Source organism: Oryzias melastigma, unplaced genomic scaffold, assembly GCF_002922805.2.
Source record: "Oryzias melastigma strain HK-1 unplaced genomic scaffold, ASM292280v2 sc00561, whole genome shotgun sequence".
NCBI classification, from domain to species: domain Eukaryota; kingdom Metazoa; phylum Chordata; class Actinopteri; order Beloniformes; family Adrianichthyidae; genus Oryzias; species Oryzias melastigma.
In genome coordinates, this window is record NW_023417154.1 from 1 (window position 1) to 20,464 (window position 20,464).

The 20,464-nt window shown below is 42.2% G+C and overlaps 3 protein-coding genes across 5 annotated transcripts in view; 1 reads left to right on the top strand and 2 right to left on the bottom strand.

Annotated features, from left to right (window-relative positions):
* Positions 1-14: 14 nt before the first annotated feature.
* Positions 15-6,033, bottom strand: LOC112138896 (solute carrier family 2, facilitated glucose transporter member 5). The gene is made up of 8 exons (XM_024261562.2): positions 4,549-6,033; positions 4,367-4,465; positions 3,625-3,785; positions 3,419-3,543; positions 3,190-3,342; positions 2,980-3,105; positions 2,713-2,900; positions 15-173 (listed from the first exon to the last, which is right to left on the bottom strand). The coding sequence occupies exons 1-8, from the start codon at positions 4,612-4,614 to the stop codon at positions 15-17; spliced, it is 1,077 nt and encodes a 358-aa protein (XP_024117330.2). The 5' UTR covers positions 4,615-6,033.
* Positions 6,034-10,917: 4,884 nt separating this feature from the next.
* Positions 10,918-12,024, top strand: LOC112138898 (jeltraxin-like). The gene has a single exon (XM_024261564.2). The coding sequence runs from the start codon at positions 11,488-11,490 to the stop codon at positions 11,836-11,838; it is 351 nt and encodes a 116-aa protein (XP_024117332.1). The 5' UTR covers positions 10,918-11,487; the 3' UTR covers positions 11,839-12,024.
* LOC112138897 (solute carrier family 2, facilitated glucose transporter member 5) overlaps positions 11,849-20,464 on the bottom strand; it is a gene marked incomplete at its 5' end in the record, with an annotated part of 11,103 nt that continues 2,487 nt past the window's right edge. The window contains 11 exon segments of one of the 3 annotated variants that reach the window (XM_036211107.1): positions 12,092-12,428; positions 12,921-13,048; positions 13,239-13,314; positions 13,965-14,066; positions 14,151-14,261; positions 16,704-16,779; positions 18,714-18,901; positions 18,981-19,106; positions 19,190-19,342; positions 19,419-19,543; positions 19,626-19,629. In XM_036211107.1, the coding sequence (XP_036067000.1) occupies positions 12,271-12,428; positions 12,921-13,048; positions 13,239-13,314; positions 13,965-14,066; positions 14,151-14,261; positions 16,704-16,779; positions 18,714-18,901; positions 18,981-19,106; positions 19,190-19,342; positions 19,419-19,543; positions 19,626-19,629 (1,247 nt within the window). In that variant the 3' untranslated portion in view covers positions 12,092-12,270. 3 annotated transcript variants of the gene reach the window in all.

A 20,464-nucleotide genomic window follows, 5' to 3' on the forward strand; every position in this document is an offset into this window, starting at 1 on the left:
GAAACCAGCGTCCTTCAGATTGCAGCTCTGCGTCGTTGAGCTCTTATTTTTGAAACACTTACAGCTGCTACAGCCATGACCACATTCACTGCTCCTGTTCCCACTGTGACAAACTGAATATCGTTCTCGTTTACTCCTGCAGAAGAGTAAATGCTGTCTGCGTAGTAGTAGATCTGAAGTAGAAATGCACAAAAAAAAAGAAAAATGTTAAGAAAATGAAGCAAAAAATAACTGTTGATAATAAAAAATAAAACATAAAACATTTTGTTATGAGATCATATAAAAATAAAAAAAATGCTTCCTACCTCTTGTTATCAAGCAATAAATTAAGCTTAAATGTAGTTAGTAATCACTAGTTTTAATACATTTAATGTTATCTAAGTGTGTTTTGAAAGCATTACTACAAAAATCTCTGAGTATGAGTAGTTACACTGTGAGGAAGATAATATTTTCTTACATTTTTGTTTATTTTTCTTTGTTTTTAATAAAAACCTTTCTCTATTTCTGAAATGAGTTTGAATCCTCTGGATTGCCAAATGGGTGTGGTGGAGCCTATAAAAAGCAGAGCTGCTTTGTGTCTGCACACTGCACTCTGAAGAGGGGACGCCGCACTGCGCTACAGGTTCCAGTCCCAGTCCCAGTCAGTGGGGCACCGAAACCTGGTGTATGGACCTGTAGCGCCAGGGCTCCCTCTCCACTACACCTGAGAGCATGTGATTTGGCAGGACACAGATGGTATGTGTTTGGCCCTTCAACTTGTGCTTTAAGTTAATGGTGGTGCTCTGATCCCCTGCCTGTCCTCCACAGGGTTGGACCGTGAGCCCCTGCTGCTTTGCCTGTTTTGCCTCTGTTGCCTTGCTTGATTTCACCCTGCCTTACTTGGCCTTGGTCAATTTTATTATGATTTTATATTTCCTTTTTTGTACCCTGTTGGTTGTGGCCTGAGAGTGAACCGGACTGGCCACTGTGTTGACCCAAGTGCCTCTACCCTTTTCACTCTACCAGCAGGACGCTTGGGGGTGACTACCTTGGCTCGTCACTGAACTAGGAAGTGGCCGCCGCTTCAATCCACTGTACCCTGGATGTGCTGATGGCATCATTGCACCACCTCAGACGGAACACTGCAGCGTCTAAGAGCGTGCAGTGCTGGAAGTTTCCACTGAGGCTAGGAAAGTTGGCCACCACCCAGGGCTCTGGGGACAATCAGCCATCTCAACCACTTTTTAGTCTTATTTACTTGTGCTTTTTTATAATTGTGTATCCCTTTTTTAGAGCCAGCCCCCTGTTTCAGGTGGTGGAGTGGACCTACGTGTGCGATGCTCCCTGGGTTGGACTCCCCCGTCCCGTCACTATAGTATGGCGTGGTGCACGTGTGTGGGGTGATTTGGGGTATCTCTCCTCACTTGCTGGCCCGGTCTGGTAGGTGCAGGAGGGCTGAGCATATTTTAATTGTAATTATATATTTTAAAATCTCTCAGAACTGCGTCCGTGCCCTGTGTGATCCTGGGTCTCATAAAATTTTAGTGTGTCCAATATCCCGTACCTGAACCGCTCGTGTTGCCAAGTAATTTATTTTTGTTTGTTTTGTAATTTTAGTAAATTTATATCATTGTTTTTGTGGTTCTCTTGTACTGGAATGAAATCTGAAGAATTTCTGGCTCCTCCTCAGGAAGTTACCCGAGGAATGGAGGAAAAGTCTTCTTGGAAGTCTTCTTAGAAGGAAGACGTGCAAAGTTTTTGAAATTTGTGTAAAAGTTACACAATGAAGTTATGGGAAAGATTAATGGATAAGCTGAAGTCAGAAGTGTTGTGAACAGAGTATGGTTTAATGCCAAAAAAGAGTAAAAGTATGCAATCTATCCTTTGAGGATGCATCTAGAGACATACAGAGTAAACCAAAGGAAGCTGTACTGTCTTTGTAGATTCAGAGACAGCTTAAGACTGAGAGAGGTGCTGTTGTTTGCATGTGCCGGAGAAGTACGTTGGTGTTGTTCAGGACATGTGTGAGAGCTTTAAGACAGTGATGAGATGTGCTGTAGGTGTGACAGAGATAAAGAGTGTCTGTGTGTAAATGAGGGACTCGAGTGGAACGATGAGGTTACAGGGAGCAGAGGTGAAGAAGGTGGAGAATTTTAAGCACCTAGGGTCAACAGTCCAGAACAACGGAAAGTTTAGGAAAGAGAAGAAGAGGCGTGTGCAAGCAGGCTGGAACGGGTGGAAGACAGTTTCAGGTGTGATGTTTGACAAAAGAGTGTGAGGGAGAGTGAAAGAAAAGGTGCAGAAGACTGTGGAGAGAGCAGACATGTTGGTTTAGAGACTCTGAGAAACAGACAGGAGACAGACCTGAAGGTAGCAGAAAGGAATGTTGAGATTATCTTTGGGAGGATGGATAGAATCGGGAACGAATCCATCAGAGGAACACATCATGTTAGATGGTTTGGATGCAGATTGGGATAGTTTGGAGAGGAGGGACAGTGATTATTGAAAAGATGCTGAAGTTGGAGCAACCAGGAAAGAGGCAAGAAAGATGGTTCACGGATGTAGTGGTTGGTGTGAGGGAGGAGGATGCAAAGGAAATGATTAGAAGAAAGCAAATCATTGGCTTCTTTTAGGCAACCCCTAAAAGAAGCAGTCAAAGGACAAATTAGAAGCAGAGGGAGACGTTTTCCAAAAGAAAGTCTTGCATTAATCAGTTGAGCTGGAGTGTCTTACCGCGTTGACCCCCGACAACTGCTGACCCATGTTCATGACGACAACTGAGATCAGCTGCCAGCGGAGAGAGCGCTGGGAGAGCAGGGAGAAGACCGTCAGACGGCCCTCGGCCCGCTCCGACTGGTCCTCCAGACGCATCTCTGTCATCTCAGCATCTACGTCATCCCAGCCGCGCAGCCGCTGCAAGGCTAAGTTCAACAAAACTCTTAGAAAAACACTCAAAAGTCATTTCTTGCTTGCACGTGAGGTAGGTTTATGTGTTCGTACCCTTCTTTGCTTTCTTCTCGTCCCCCTTCTGGATGAGCATGTACCTCGGGCTTTCTGGGAAGAAGGGCAGCAGCAGGAGCTCGATCAAAGCGGGAATGCCGGTTAAACCCAGCATAAGAGGCCAGCCTGAGCAGTGAAAAGGATCAGAAAAGAAGGTCATCATGACCAGATCTTCTTTGAAAGACTTGAGTCATCATCAATGAGGTGCACCTTCGCTGTTGCCCAGTATGTTTCTAATGCCCAGGACTTGGGCGCTTAAAATCCCAATAGTGATGAACAGCTCTGGGACGATGCCAAGAGCTCCCCTCAGATTTTTGGGAGAAAGTTCACCGAAATACATTGGCACCACATTGGATGAGAGACCTGCAGGCAGAGAAGTGGCAGGTATCATACCACAAAAAACTGTCTCGTTACAATCCATGTGAAAGCACTTTCCAACCTGCGCAGATGCCTACAATGAACCGAGCCACGATGATGATCTCGTAGGACTTAGCAACTTCACTGGCGCCCATCATCACTGCAGGTACGATGGAGAAGATGTTATTGAAGAGGAGGGTGCCTTTCCTATTGCAGGGTTGAAGCAAATCCTTCTATCAAGATACATCTACGGTGTCCTCTGAGGCTAAAAAATATAAAGCACTTTACCTTCCTAGGTGGTTAACAAGAGGAGCCACCATCAGAGAACCGAAGAAGCCTCCAAGAGGGTACATGGAGACGGACAGAGACCACAACAGAGTCAGTAAGTTCTGCCCCATCTCAGTCTTGTAGCGCTCCATGTGGGTGGTGTTGTAAAACTCCTGCATGTACTGGAGGGAGCAGGAAAAAAGAGGGATGAAACAAAGTCTCTGTTACAGAATCACTACTGTGGTTGATGCTACATTCACACCGGGCTCAGAAACGCACGTTCAAGTTGCCACTTTCAGTGAAAAGTCGATGCAAACACACATACTGTATATGGGCATTTCGGGCTTCAACATTCAAAACTCTAGTCTTTATGCATGAAAGTTTTTAAGTCCGTTTTTGGGCTCTATGTAAAAAAAGCAGTTGAATTTTAAGCAATCGGGGACTCAGATTTGGTAGTGACTATTAAGGTCACGGAATGTCAACCATTTGAAAATTGATCATGAAGGAGAAATTCATAATAGCAGTTTGTGCCTGGCTGGAATTGTATGCCACTAAGTCTTTCATTTATTGCAATAGAACTGTGCAAGAAATAGCCTGGAGCAAGATTCACAAGATTTGCACCACTTCAACATTTTCCGCCAAGCCTCTTCCAACTGCGAGTACATGCAATAGAATCAGGTGGATGCCACATGCGAAAAGCATGTTCAAGAACTCGCGTTCATGACCGGTGTGTACTAAGAATGAGTTACAGTAAAGAGGTTACCGGTGCTGGGGAGTTGATCACCGCCACGTTGTACCCATACTGGAACGATGATCCGAATGCAGATATCAGCGTGGACAGCGCCAGGACTGTGGTCAGTCTCTGTTCGAGGGAGACAAACAAAATAAATCATCCAGAACAGAACAGACATACTAAACTGTACATTCCCCACGATGGGAACTCACCCCTTGCTTCTCTGCAGGATCCTTGCATTTCTCATTCTCTGCCATGGCTTTGTTTGGAGCTCGCATCACTGCCAGCAACCAAAAGAGTGTGTTTGATTATATTTGCACCCCCTGGACCAGTTTGCCCTTTGGACGTGAGCTCAAAGAGGGTGGCACCTGTTTACGGCTTCTGATTATCACTGCTGACAGTGCTCGCCGGCTAGCTGTATTATGGATAAAAGATACCTGTTAAACTTAGAGTTGCTGTTTCACACTGAGAAAACACACCTTCAACCGGCTCCATAAATGAAAACTACAGCTGTCATTAGAGCATAAATGAATTAGATAAACCATCTTTATTGTGTATGCAGGGTTTGCTTTGCTTTGCTCCCCCTTCTGCTTTTAATTTTCGCTGATTATTTTCCTTTTTTTCTTTTTTAATCACACCAGCAATAACTTTTGAATACTTTTAAACCATCGGGTCAGATTTATTTTTCTTTTTTACTCTAAACAAAAGGATTTTTTCCTGCATTCCTCTTTAAACATTTCATCTTGAGCACTACGTGTATGTGGCCTTCACACAGCTGAAGCCTGATATATGGAGCAGCAGCTAACAGAAGGCTAACTAGCAACAAGATGCCTTCCCTTTCCACAAAAGATTACCAAGACCTTTTGGAGAAGATTACAGCGCTGGAAACAAAGGTTCGCCACATAGAAGTGAACGTGGAGGTAAATGGACTTTATGGAAACAACACAACTTTGCCACTACCTCATCTCAGCAGAGAAGAGAAAGCTAACACGCAGCTAAATGGCACAGATTCTACAGAGAGAAAGACAACATCTGTGGACAATAACAAACAATCGAAAGATAATCCTCCCTGGAACCATCTTGGAGCAAAGCCAAAGAATAAGTCCAACAGCTCGAGAGTTGGAGGACATGGGAGGACCGACCCCCCACGGAGAGCTAAAGCCTCTGAGGCTGACTGGCCTTCTCTTCCTACGAGACTGTGAAATAAGTTGTTTTATCCTTATCATTGTTTAAATGTATTTCAAAATGTTAACACAAGCTGTAGCTTACAGAGGAGCTTTTCACATTTTAGGAACAGATGTTAAGTGTCCTCTCCTGCTTCCTGTCCCAAGCTAGGATGAAAGGGTTCACAATACACTGTCCCCAGCAGGAGGGCAAGATGCTGATTGAACTGTAAACATTCCCAAATGGTTCCTTACATGACACCTTCAATCAACTATTTGACTTAGCTTCTTTGCTGAACCTCCAATGAACTATTTGACTTTGCTTCTTTGTTTGAATGTTGTAACCTCCCACTTGTGCTTTCAATAAAATGAGCCCGGCAAGGATCAGTCCTTAAGGAAAAGGATGATGGCACAAACTTCCATCATACTTGTTCCTTCCTCATGCATAAGTAACTTTGCTTGTTGGTTTGGTCATTTTACTGAGTTCTTTTTCTCTCTAGTGTTGAGGTGAATTTCCCTGACAGAGACAGAGGACCTCATCTACTCCCGTACACTGGAGGATAGGAAAGAAGCCAAGCATGAAAGCAGCGGTGACGCTGCAAAACAGATTTGCTCCACTGTCAGATGACCCCGGATTGCCCAACGACCATCCAGTGGAAAGCAGCATGAACCAACCCGTCAGAAGGTATATGGCCAGGAAGAGAGCTGAAGGCTCGGCCAGAGACTATGATAGTGGGTGATTCCACTGTAAAAGATGTTCAGTGGTTCTGCAGCAGGAACACTAAAGTCCTATGCTTTCCAAACGATATGGTCTGTGACATGCAGGAGAGAATACTGCAAACTGTGGCCAAGTATCCGACAGTACAAAACATTCCACTACACACAGGGTCAAATGATGTCTCCAAGCAAAAATCTGAAGTTTTAAAGCAAGACTTCACTGGTCTGATAAGAACTGTGAGCTCTCTGAATGCAGCTGTCTTCATCAGCGGTCCCATCCCAACAATTCGAGGAGGAGAAGAAAGATTCAGCAGGCTGTTGGCACCAAACAGGTGGCTTTCTGTGGCATGTGCTGACAAGGGAATTCATTTCATCAACAACTTTCACATTTTCTGGGAACGCAAACATCTTTTTAAAGAAAATGGATTCAGTTTAAACAAATCAGGAGTTAAACTGTTCTCCTCCAATCTTTTGTACTTCCTGCGTCATGCCAAGACTGAGATAAATTTATCTCTGTGTCAAGGCCAGACACAGACTAGATCCACGCGAGGAATGGAGCTGCCCCCACTGGAGGAAAACATCAAAAACGGGAAACCTGCCTCCGAGCACCGGGAGAGGAAAAACAACAAGGACGATGGACTCTCCCAAACACCACCAAACCCAAAAACCCCTGACGGTTCTCCCTCCCCCTCTTCACCCTTTTCACCTCACCTGAAATTCACCGAACAGATGATGGAGCGAGTTGGGATTGGGCTTCGATCTACCCCTCTGGCCAATCCATTTTTGTCCCCCATAACTCTGTCACCAGAACGTTCCAAGGGACGACATAAAGCCCCACCCTCTCCTGTACAACATCATATCCTGTCCCTGCAGTCAGATGTTTGATGTGTTGAGGGTAAAGGCTGGGAAAATACCAACAGTCATGATGTTCTTCAGAAAAACCTGAGACCCTGTTCTCTAGAAACACACACCATTTCTGTACTTGTCACTAACAGGAGGAATGCAATCTGGCCAAAACGCAGACAAAGGATTTTAAAAGAGGTAAACATTTCCTCTGTTACTTTCCAGAAACATAAGGTAAATGAAAATATTAGTACTCCTAGACCTCTCAAGTTAACATTTTTAAAGGTCAAGTCTTTAGCAGGAAAAACATTTATAATTACTTATTTTATCACTGAGAACAAAGTTGATTTTATGTTTTTAGTTGAAACATGGTTAGATGAGAATAGCATGGGGGCAGTTCTCACAGAGTTAGTTCCTCCCAACTATGGTGTTATCGGTGAGGAAAGAACAAGCAGAAAGGGTGTGCGGGTGTGTGTGTGTGGGGGGGGGTTTCAGTGTAATAAGTTATCTTTTGGAAACTTTCCATGTTTTGAATATGTAGCCCTACAGCTGAAGGCCTCACTCAAAACCATATTTATAAATATCTACCGCCCCCCTGGATACTGTGCAGAATTTAACCTTGAGTTTAGCGAACTGCTGTCTATAATTTGTCTTGATTTTGACTGTATAATCATGGCTGGAGATTTTAACATCCATTATGGAAATCTTGAGAACAAAGGGACTAAGGACCTGATAAACACTCTGGACAATTTTGGGTTGCCTCAACATATGACAGAGCCCACACACAACAGAGGGAATATTCTTGATTTATTGATTTCCAAAGGTCTGAACATCTCTAAGGTTACTGTATGGGATTTAGGTCTGTCTGATCATTGCTGTGTTTTCTGTGAGAGCACAATTCCAGTACACACAAATGTTTTGAGGGAGGAGATCACAAAACGGAATATATCTGAAAATACTAGTGAGATGTTCAATCAGATTTTCTCTCTGACTCCTCCCCTCTCAGGGGATTCAGTCAATGAACTTGTTAATAGCTTTAATTCCAACATGTCAAATATCTTGGTCAATATTGCTCCTAGAAAGCTGAAGGTGATCTCTGGTAGGAAAAAATCTCCATGGAGAAATTCAATTCTCGTAAAAAATGGAAAAAGAGAATGTTGGAAATCTGAACGCAGATGGAGAAAATCTAAACTACAGGTTGATTATGACATCTATAAAGAGAAACTTCACTTCTATAATTTACAACTGAGCAATGGAAGGAAGTCCTATTTTTCTGACATTATTACCCAAAACTCCCATAATGCTCGGGCCTTATTTAATATAGTCGACAGATTGACAAAACCCCCTGTGTCAGTGGCACCAGAACTTTACTCCACCAAAGCCTGTAATGACTGTGCCAAATTCTTCAGGGACAAAATTAAAAACATTAGACAAACAATTGTTTCATCAACTACAAGTTCAGGATATGAACCCTATCCACTAGAAAAACCTGTATAAACCCAATGGCTCAGTTTCAACCCATAAACGGTAAAGAACTGCAGGACATTCTAGTCAACTGAACTCCTCCTCCTGCTGTCTGGATATTCTACCCACAAGCTTTTTCAGAAAAGTTTCAAAGATCCTGGAACCAGTCCTGTTCCAGATTGTCAACTTGTCTTTAACATCTGGTGTTTTCCCAGAACCACTGAAAACAGCTGTAATGAAACCTAAGGAGGATACAAACTGAGAGGATGCAGGAGCTACTGTTTCTGTGTGTGGGACTAAACACTGGAACAAGTTAACTAATGAGCTCAAACAATGTTCAAGCATAAATTCAAGAAAATGTATAAAGTAACTCTAATTTTATAATATGAAGATAAGACGAGTTAAATATCAACTGGTGTTTGAATAATTCCAAATGTGTGAATGTGTGAACTTAAATGTGATGAAATAATCAAAGCTTTTTCAAATGATATCAATGAGTTTTATGTTATGTAATATGCAGTAATGATTACTGAAAAATGTACAATCACTATTGTATTAATTTTCTTTACTTGATCCAAAATATGTAGCAATGATTACAGGATTATTGTAATTATGTGTTCTAATGAAAATCAATGATTATTATTAATTGTGTAAATAATTAATGTTTACTGAAAATATATAATAATTCTTTCAGAGGATGATTAATAAGAACTCTATTGTTACTTTAAAACTTGATTTCAATGTGTAATTATTATTTTTCTGCATCAATATAACATTGTACTTTGATGATAATCAGTGAGTATTATATATCTGTTACTTGATGTAAGATTTATGTTACCGTTTACAGAAATAATGTTTGATGAGATAAATCAATAATCAACAAGCACTTCACTTTACTATTGAGAATTACACACAAAAAAAAGAAAAAGACAACAAAAACCGGATTACATAATTATGCAAAACAGTTAAATGAAGTAATTAAGTAGGGGTGGGATTATATAAATTCGCTTCTTCCCACTTCTTTTCAAGCAATCAGCCAAACTCTACTGACTTTAGTTAATTATCACAAAAAATGAATGAACCAACTGTGACATAAGTGTGTTTTATTTTTGTTTTCTATTTTCTAATCAATGCATTTAATTGTTTGTGTAATGAGTTTGAAATAATTGTGTGTTTTGTCCTGTATTTTTCAATCTATGCTTGAAATAAACCAACCAATCAATCAACCTCTCCTAAAAAGGGACAGTCTAGACAAAACTCAAATGAACAAATATATATATATATAAATTAAAAAAAATGAACAACTACAGACCGATATCAAACCTGCCATTTTTAAGTGCGATCATTGGAAAAGCTATTTTCCATCAGCTAAATTAATTCCTAATAAAAAAAACAACTGCTATGATGTCTTCCAGTCCGGCTTCAGACAGAATCACAGCACTGAAACGGCTCTGACCAAAGTGACTAATGACATACGTTTGAAAACTTACAGTGGAAATATGTCAGTGCTAGTTTTACTGGATCTCAGTGCTGCGTTTGATACAGTCGACCGCGCAACACTACTTAGACGACTGGAAAACTGGGTGGGTCTCACTGGGTCAGTACTGAACTGGTTCAAAACGTACTTAGAAAACAGGAAATATTTTGTGTCAATTGGTAACTTCACTTCTGAGCCAATAGAAATTACATGTGGAGTACCCCAAGGCTCCATCCTGGGACCACTTCTATTTAACATCTACATGCTCCCACTGGCCCAGGTTATAAAGAGCAACAACATTAGTTACCATAGCTATGCATGACAAACAGATATATATTAGACTGACACCAGGAGACCGAGGCCCTGTACAGGCTCTTGGTAAATGCACCGAGGACATTAATGACTGGATGTGCCACAACTTACTTCAACTAAACAAAAACAAAACTGAGGTTATTGTCTTTGGGGCTAACGAAAAAAGGTTGAACATTACTACAGAGCTTCAATCTATTCAATTAAAAACTACCAATCAGGCCAGAAACTTGGGTGTAGTGATAGACATGGACCAAAATTTGATAAACACATTAAGGCAGTCACAAAATCAGCATTTTTATCATCTCAAAAATATCTAAAGGAGTAAAGATCTGATGTCTAAGCAGGACCTGGAGAAAATAGTCCATGCGTTCATCTTTAGTTGACTTGATTACTGTAACAGTGTTTTTACAGGACTATCCCTGAGGTCTTTACACTGGCTACCTGTCTGTCAGAGGATAGACTTTAAAGTTCTGTTACTGGTTTATAAAGCTTTGAATGGTTTAGCACCAAAATACATGACTGACCTCCTGATCCAGTATGTACCAGCCAGACCTCTCTGGTCATCTGGATGCAGCCTTTTATCAGTTCCTAGAGTCAGAACTAAACATGGAGAAGCTGCATTCAGCTTCTATTTACCACAGATCTGGAATAGACGTCCAGAAAATCTTAGACGAGTTTGTCAACATGCCGTACATGTCAGGGTCTGACAGTTCCTGCCCCTTTGCCTCCCTCTCCTGTTTCTTTTTGGCTTCTTCCATTGGTTCTGTTGCTTGCTTTCTCCCATCTCTCCTCCACAGGTGTCCAGCATGAGGCAGGGCATCCTGGCACACCTGCAACTCATCACCCCAGCAACATTTAAGACCGGTTCCTCCAGCTTTTCCCTGCCAGTCCGTCTGCTAAGCTCAAGCCACATCTGAGTCTGCATCCCTGGCTTGGTACGCTTGTGCTAATCAAATCCTTCTGTTTTCTGTCTCTAGTATGTGCTGACCTGGAACCATTCAGCTATTCCTGATCTTGCCCCCTCCTGGACTCCCTACGCCCTTAACCTACCTGGACCTCTTCCCCCTCCTGGACTTCAAGCAACTTTTTCATCACAATAAACTATTTGTCTTCTCATCACCCATTCATCTCTTTCCTTCTGAACACGACAGTACACTTTTAGGTCACAGGACTGGATGAACTACTGCATCACCTGGTCTTCTCACACCGGCGGAGCAGACATCTGGATCAACGGGATGTTGGGCGAGCAGCGCCACCTACGGAGCGGCTACACCATCCAACCCGGAGGGGAGTTCATTCTGGGTAAAGACCAGGACGGGGTGCTAGGATTGTCCGACGCAGACGCCTTTGTGGGCAAGATGACTGACGTCAACGTGTGGGACTATGTGCTAAACATGGAAGAAATCCGCACCCAGATGTCATGTGGGAGGAACAGCAGCATTGTGGGAAACGTGTTTAGCTGGGGAAGCACTAAACTTAGCATGTACGGTGGGGTGCAGCTGGATAGCCAGTACAGATGCACCTGAAAGGCCTGGCTGTTGTTTTATGAGCTTTAAATGCTGCATGGGATTATTACTGCTGATAGTGGGGCTGTAGATGTAGGTCATGTAGAATAAAGTGCTTCTCAGACACCAGGTTTTATATTTAAATGTATTTCACAGCTTCATCCATGTATTTGCATATATGAATCAACAATAAAGGCTTAAAAGACTCTTAACTCACACATACGTTCATTCACCTCTACTATCTTATGAATTTTAATTTACATGCACAACAAGATTCAAAGATACAAACACGTATATAAAGACTCTGTTAAAACTTCTCAAAAGACACAGAATAGAAAAACTAAACCCTTCACTCCCCCCCTCTGCATCAAAGGCTTCCTCTCCTTTCAGAATGCTGTGACCTTCTCCGGATCCTCCGGGATTTCTTTGCTGTCTTTCAGGGGCAGATCGCTGTCACCCAGCTTGATCTCTATTTTGTTCCTCTTTCCGAACATCTGGGAAACCTCCAGGAAGGTTTTTTTCTTGGTCTCTGGCACCACCACCCAGACGTAAACCAGGGTGAGCAGACAGATGACGGCGAAAACGATGAAGCTGTAAGGGCCCAGGCCTCTCTGGAGGGGAGAGAGAGCGGAGAGGAAGTGTGATCTGTGTATCCTCAGGATGAAAAGTTGTAAATATTTTAGTCAAAAACAGCTGGATATACACCAGCAGTCAGGGTAGTGCTTCTATGGCAAACCTTATTTTATTTATTTATTTTTTTTACTAACTCCTCTCCAGTTTACAGTTCATTATTCAAAATGTAATCTTTATTTGTTTATTTCTGACAGTCAAACCCAGTGGCTTTACACTGCAGTTTCAAACTCTGCTCATTGTGCTAAATGTCTGAAATACTTGGTGTGTGGTTGGCTCCACACTCTGCTGCATGACAGCTATCAAAAACATGCAGCCTTGCGTGCTATGTGGTTTAAGCTGCAATTCTGTCCTCTTAAAAAACAAACCCCAACGAAATCATTGTTTGCTATCATGCAGGAAGTCAAGGTTTTGGACATTTTTCGTGCAAGTTGCATCAGAGTGTGCATGTGTTGCTCCTCTGTGGGCCTAACCTCCATGAAGGGGAAGACGAGGCCGACGGTGAAGTTGGACAGCCAGTGAACAGAGCCGGACACCATGAATGCTGCAGACCTGGCGGACTGCCTGAACATCTCGGTGGTCACCACGTTGGGGATTGGACCTGCAAGCGTACAGATGTGGTCAGTCGCTCAAGAGCACACTCATGTTTCAAACATGTGGGTGCTGATTTGAAGAAAAAAAGAAAAGAAAAAGACTTGATTACACGTCTGCTCCCATCCAAACAACTTAAGCTAATAGACCGCCGAACTATAATCACTGAGTGTAAATAACCACAGGTGGGTCAGACTCACTGGGTCCGATGGCGTGGCCCATGACGTAGACGATGACACACGCGATGCTGACGTACGGCATCCACGACACACTTTCCTGTAGACAGTAAACATCTGTTGGTAGGGTCTCATTGGTCAAATTAATTCTTTATAGTCGGTTTTATTTCTTCCTACTGTTATTATAATTTATCTTTAAAACTGTTTTTGTAGCAATGCATTTTTTTAGTCTTTTTAACAGATATTTTTCATTATATTAAACAATAATTCCACAATAAACCAGAAAGTGTCAGAAAAACGAAATATTTTTTCTGTACTGCAAAATTTATTTTAAAAATTTTGATTGAAAATTTTTTAATACTTTATAACACAGATCAAACATGTAGAGACAAAATAAAAATGTGTAAATCCAAAAACAAAGCAAAGAGAGGGTCAAAACGATGAGAAAACTGTCTAAAAAAACAGGCGAACCTCCAATAAACTATATAACTATATAAGGAATGTGATATTTGTTGACATATTGACCAATCTGTCAAAATATTACCTGTTTTTACTAATTTTTGGTTTAAAAAAATGTGAGTCCAGTTTTTGTGGAACTTTATAAAAGTGTAATAATAATGTGCCAGTTCTATTCAGCGAGTTGATGCTACAGACTCTGAAGCTCAACTATAAAACTACTTTTCCAAGACTGAACCTCTAGAGGGCAGCAATGAAACATGCTGAGAGTAAAGCAGCTTTCATTTTGGGTACCTGGAGGCTGAGGGCCATGGTCAGAAGAACACACGCTACACAGCAGATCCCAAAACCCAAGAGGAGGAGGAGCCGTCTGCCTGACTTCTCTACGATGAAGACCTCGAGTGAGGAAAAAGAGCTCAGTCAGAAACCAGCGTCCTTTGCAGCTCTGCGTCGTTGAGCTCTTCTTTTTGAAACACTTACAGCTGCTACAGTCATGACCACATTCACTGCTCCTGTTCCCACTGTGACAAACTGAACATCGTTCTCGTTTACTCCTGCAGAGGAGTAAATGCTGTCTGCGTAGTAGTAGATCTGAAGAAGAAATGCAAAAAATAAAGAAAAATGTTAAGAAAATGAAGCAAAAAATAACTAATTATCTAAGTGTGTATTGAAAGCATTACTACAAAAATCTCTGATTATGAGTAGTTACACTGAGAGGAAGATAATACTTTCTTACATTTTTGTTTATTTTTCTTTGTTTTTAATAAAAACATTTCTCTATTTCTGAAATGAGTTTGAGTGCTTTTTTTCTTTAATTGTCTACCACTAATTCTTTAAAAAAATCAAATCAAATCAAATGATTAGAGTCATATGGACACTATCAAAACTGAAACATTAGAAGAGCTTTATAACAATAGACCCTTTTCTGGTAATTATCCGTTTCCAAACCTGCCAAATCCCTTTTGGGGTCACCAGGCTGCTGTTGGGCAAAGGCGGTGTACACCCTGAATAGGTTGCTAGTCTTTTGCAAGGCCACATACTTACAGGCCCACCTCAGAGCAATTTAGGGGCACCAGTCCACCAATGAAACGTGTTTTCAGACCAGGGGTGGGAAAACTTTTTGATATGTGAGCCATAAAGGGTTCTAAATATGTTAAAAAAGGGCCAGACCAGGAGCAGATAAGTTGGTAATCAGCCTCATAAGAGAAAGAAATAATATGGAATTTGGACAAAAACATGCTAATTTTGATTCAAAGTTATTATATGTACATTTTTTAAATAGAACATTTTGGAGTTTTTATCTAAAGTGTGACTTTTGTTCTTATTTTGTACCAACTGCATCAATAGGTTGATGTCCTTCAAAGAAAAACACAAGAATGAAGAAATGCTGCATTCATGTGCTGTTGGAATGATGGGAAAAATGCCTGTCCAACGCAAAAAACAGACACAAACTTCAGAAAAACAACAAATATTCCAAAACCACATGAATGCAGAGTAACTTTCTGAACCCATACAAAGTTAAATGTTTTTATATTGCACCATCTATGGGGGGGGGGGGAGACACCTGAAATACAGGGAAAATAAGACAATAATCAGGATTATCAACAAATTTTCTTCTAGTTTGGTGGGCCAGATGAAACAGTTAAATGGGGCTGCCCCCTGTTTTCTAGACTCTGGGAGAAGTCAGAGAAAACCCACACATGCATGTGGAGAACATGCAAACCCAACACAGAAAGGTTCCAGCTGGGATTTCAACCAGGGCCTCCTCGCTGTGAGGCGAGAGTGCAAACCACTGCAAGTATGTGCAAAAACTAACCCGTGCAGAGTCATTTGTAAACACATTTACTCGCTGAAGCTTTAACCCACAGAGGTCCAAAGACGATCCCAAACAAACGTGAACATCAGCAAAACGGTTTACTAGTTTATTAATAACATTACTGAAAAAATATTTGTCACCTCACTAGGCCACTAGCGTGACCCAAATTCCGTAAGGGTAAATCAGTAATAACGTAAGCTCCATAGTTGATTAACGATGGCACTTTATATTTAACGTACAAGTTGTATGACATACATATATAGTTTTCTAGTAAATTAGTAATAAAACAATGACCAAAAAACACATTTTGAGTTTGAGTTTACCTATTTTTAGTTACAACTTAACACAACTGCTTCTCATTAGTTTTAATACTCCCCCAGTGTTTCCAAGTTTATAAGTTAAGTTGTCATGAGTTAGGATCAATTAACTTCATGTATTTTGGGATTCCTGTAGTCATCTTTCAGTTTGTCCTTCTTTAATCCATTTCAATTTTGTGTTTTTTTGTCATTCATATATTTTAGTTTTTTTGTAATTTTAGTCAATTTCCATCATTGTTTCTGTGGTTCTCTATCGGAATGAAATCTGACAGGAGCAGAAAGTAAAGAAACAATTTAAAAAAATTGGGTATGTCCTGAGCATAGACCATAAAAAAACGACAGCTTTACCCACCCCCTCTCGCATTCCAAATAGGAAGTACCTGCGGCTCCAAGAAGTCAAAACTCCATAGACTTCCATTGAGAAATAGACAAGTATTCCTCAGTCATTTGAACTGTTAGAATAATCATTCTTGCTCTGATACATTCTTCTTAACATCTTTATCCAAGGCTGCATGGTGGCGCAATGGTTAGCGCTCTTGCCTCAAAGCGAGAAGGCCCTGCTGGTTCGAATCCCGGCTGGGACCTTTCTGTGTGGAGTTTGCATGTTCTCCCCGTGCATGCGTGGGTTTTCACCGGGGACTCCGGCTTCCTCCCACCATCCAAAAACATGCTTCATAGGTTGATTGGTGACTCTAAATTGCCCCTAGGTGTGAATGTGAGAGTGAATGGGTGTGTGATTGAGGCCCTGAGACAGACTGGCGACCTGTCCATGGTGAACCCCGCCTTTGCCCCGTGACCCTGAAAGGGAAGAAGCGGCCAAGAAGATGGATGGATGGATCTTTATCCAAATTTTTTTATAGTATTTTTCTTTATTGCAAGTTATTAAAAATATAAACTAACCAATCAGATGTTGCAGTAAAAGCATGTGATGTCCGCTGGCCCCGCATTGAACCGTTGACAGCTTCTCCTGAGCAGCCTTCAGTGGAAGGCGTGTAGACTTAAAACAAGCTCATCCATGATTGGCAACTGTAGTTCCTCTAAAAACGTGACTCAGACTGAGTTGGACCAATCATTGTCATCTGACTCTAAAATAGTGGCACCCGTATCTGGAAGCCACAAGACATTTTCTATGGGTGACGTCAACACCTCGTTCTGTCCATTGTTTTCTAGGGTCTATGTCCTGTGTGTTCTGATAGGGAGAGCATTTGAAGGACAAGGGTGTTGTGGTTACACATTCTCACTCCCAACTCGTCATATATGAACATATGGTTCGGGCCTCCTCCGCGTCCGTTTTTGAAGTTTTGGGTTCCCATTAAATCATGGATTCCCAACCCTCATGACTCGATAACAGAGGCAGTAAAGAATGTGGAACTGGTACCAGGTTAGTGTTAGAGTACTGGCACTGGGTCAGGGTACCAGTACTGATCTACGGTACTGGTTAGGGAATTGGTACCGGGTTAGGGTAACAATACTACTCCGGAACAGGTCCACATCCCCAGGGTTGGGGACCCCTGATCAGCGAATGCCTTCTTTTTTCTGCCAGTGACCCCGTAACAAGCGTTTCTCAGACCGGTACTTGTTCACCGTCCAAAGGTTGGGGATCTCTGATTTAATGGGAAAAGCCAATACCTCAAAAAGGATGAATTGGGGACACCTGAAACGCCAAAAAGTGACGCGGAGGGGGCCTGAACCTTACATCCAGATAAGTTCGGAGTGAGAATGCTTTGGTTGCAGAGCACAAAGTAGCAGATATCAGTAAGACAGACGGTACTAAAGTGAATGAAGAGTGAAAAGACAGTTGGACAACATACATGTGGATGTTTGACGGAGTTTAGGAGAGGTGGCTGTAGAGTTTCTGGCTCCTCCTCAGGAAGTTACCCGAGGAATGGAGGAAGTCTTCTTGCGCCCATTTTTAAGAAGAAGGAAGACGAGCAAAGTTTTTGAAATTTGTGTAAAAATTACACAATGAAGTTATGGGAAAGATTAATGGATAAGCTGAAGTCAGAAGTGTTGTGAACAGAGTATGGTTTAATGCCAAAAAAGAGTAAAAGTATGCAATCTATCCTTTGAAGATGCTTCAAGAGACATACAGAGTAGACCAAAGGAAGCTGTACTGCCTTTGTAGATTCAGAGACAGCTAAAGACTGAGAGAGGTGCTGTGGTTTGCATGTGCCGGAGAAGTACGTTGGTGTTGTTCAGGACATGTGTGAGAGCTGTAAGACAGTGATGAGATGTGCGGTAGGTGTGACAGAGATAAAGAGTGTCTGTGTGTAAATGAGGGACTCGAGTGGAACGATGAGGTTACAGGGAGCAGAGGGGAAGAAGGTGGAGAATTTTAAGCACCCAGGGTCAACAGTCCAGAACAACGGCAAGTTTAGGAAAGAGAAGAAGAGGCGTGTGCAAGCAGGCTGGAACGGGTGGAAGACAGTTTCAGGTGTGATGTTTGACAAAAGAGCGTGAGGGAGAGTGACAGAAAAGGCGCAGAGGACTGTGGAGAGAGCAGACATGTTGGTTTAGAGAATCTGAGAAACAGACAGGAGACCTGAAGGTAGCAGAAATTAATGTTGAGATTCTCTTTGGGAGGATGCATTGAATCGGGAACGAATCCATCAGAGGAACAGATCATGTTAGATGTTTTGGATGCAGATTGGGATAGTTTAGAAGGAGGGACAGTGATTATTGAAAAGATGCTGAAGTTGGATCAACAAGGAAAGAGGCAAGAAAGATGGTTCACGGATGTAGTGGTTGGTGTGAGGGAGGAGGATGCAAAGGAAAAGATTAGAAGAAAGCAGATCATTGGCTACTTTTAGGCAACCCCTAAAAGAAGCAGTCAAAAGACAAAGTAGAAGCAGAGGGAGACGTTTTCCAAAAGAAAGTCCAGCATTAATCAGTTGAGCCGGAGTGTCTTACCGCGTTGACCCCCGACAACTGCTGACCCATGTTCATGACGACAACTGAGATCAGCTGCCAGCGGAGAGAGCGCTGGGAGAGCAGGGAGAAGACCGTCAGGCGGCCCTCGGCCCGCTCCGACTGGTCCTCCAGACGCATCTCTGTCATCTCAGCATCCACGTCATCCCAGCCGCGCAGCCGCTGTAAGGCTAAGAGCGTCAAAACTCTTAGAAAAACACTCAAAAGTAATTTCTTGCTTGCATGTGAGGTAGATTTATGTGTTCGTACCCTTCTTTGCTTTCTTCTCGTCCCCCTTCTGGATGAGCATGTACCTCGGGCTTTCTGGGAAGAAGGGAAGCAGCAGGAGCTCGATCAAAGCGGGAATGCCGGTTAAACCCAGCATAAGAGGCCAGCCTGAGCAGTGAAAAGGATAAAAAACAAGGCCATCATGACCAGATCTTCTTTGAAAGACTTGAGTCGTCATCAATGAGGTGCACCTTCGTTGTTGCCCAGTATGTTTCTAATGCCCAGGACTTGGGCGCTTAAAATCCCAATAGTGATGAACAGCTGTGGGACGATGCCAAGAGCTCCCCTCAGATTTTTGGGAGAAAGTTCACCGAGATACATTGGGACCACGTTGGATGAGAGACCTGCAGGCAGAGAAGTGGCAGGTATCATACCACAGAAAACTGTCTCGTTACAATCCACGTGAAAGCACTTTCCAACCTGCACAGATGCCTACAATGAACCGAGCCACGATGATGATCTCGTAGGACTTAGCGACTTCACTGGCGCCCATCATTACAGCAGGTACGATGGAGAAGATGTTATTGAAGAGGAGGGTGCCTTTCCTATTGCGGGGTTGAAGCAAATCCATCTATCAAGATACATCTACGGTGTCCTGCGAGGCAAAAAAATATAAAAGCACTTTACCTTCCTAGGTGGTTAACAAGAGGAGCCACCATCAGAGAACCGAAGAAGCCTCCAAGAGGGTACATGGAGACGGACAGAGACCACAACAGAGTCAGTAAGTTCTGGCCCATCTCAGTCTTGTAGCGCTCCATGTGGGTGGTGTTGTAAAACTCCTGCATGTACTGGAGGGGGCAGGAAAAAGAGGGATGAAACAAAGTCTCTGTTACAGAATCACTAATGTGGTTGATGCTACATTCACACCAGGCCAGGGATTTTCTCAAAGTGTCCAAGTCCTCAGTCATACCATGTGAAATGACACCCATCTGGAACAACCCAGACATCCTAATAAACAAAAAGATGTTACACTTCCCAGCTTGGCCACCAGGGGACGTAACACTACTAGAGCACCTAATTATTGATATAAGATTTATAACACCCCAGGAACTACAAGATAAACATGGAATAAATCACTTCTTGGAATACCAGCAACTGAAATCTATAATTATTAAAAAAGTTAAATACAATGATAGTGACTTAAAATTACCAGAACTAGTTATCTCTTTCTTTAAACTTTCATAAATAAGATTTTCTCCAAAATATACAAACTCTTATGCAACCTAGATAATAACATTTCAATTCCAACAACCAAATGGGATGCAGACCTGAGTAGCAGCACAGATCAAAGCTTCTGGACAGAAATGTGTCTAAACACCTTTAAACTGACTAAAAGTCCAAAGTTACAACTAATCCAATTCAAAACTCTCCATAGAATGTATTATACTGGTTAGAGGATGTTCAAGATGGGTCTCAGAAGCTCAGACATATGTGAGCACTGCGATGGTAACTTACCTGACAGTTAC

Coding starts and splice junctions, on each gene's coding strand:
- LOC112138896 (XM_024261562.2), bottom strand. CDS start 4,614: ATGCGAGCTCCAAACAAAGCCATGGCAGAGAATGAGAAATGCAAGGAT. Junction 4,466..4,548: donor ATCCTGCAGAGAAGCAAGGG/GTGAGTTCCCAT, acceptor TCCCTCGAACAG/AGACTGACCACAGTCCTGGC. Junction 3,106..3,189: donor CATACTGGGCAACAGCGAAG/GTGCACCTCATT, acceptor TTCACTGCTCAG/GCTGGCCTCTTATGCTGGGT.
- LOC112138898 (XM_024261564.2), top strand. CDS start 11,488: ATGAACTACTGCATCACCTGGTCTTCTCACACCGGCGGAGCAGACATC.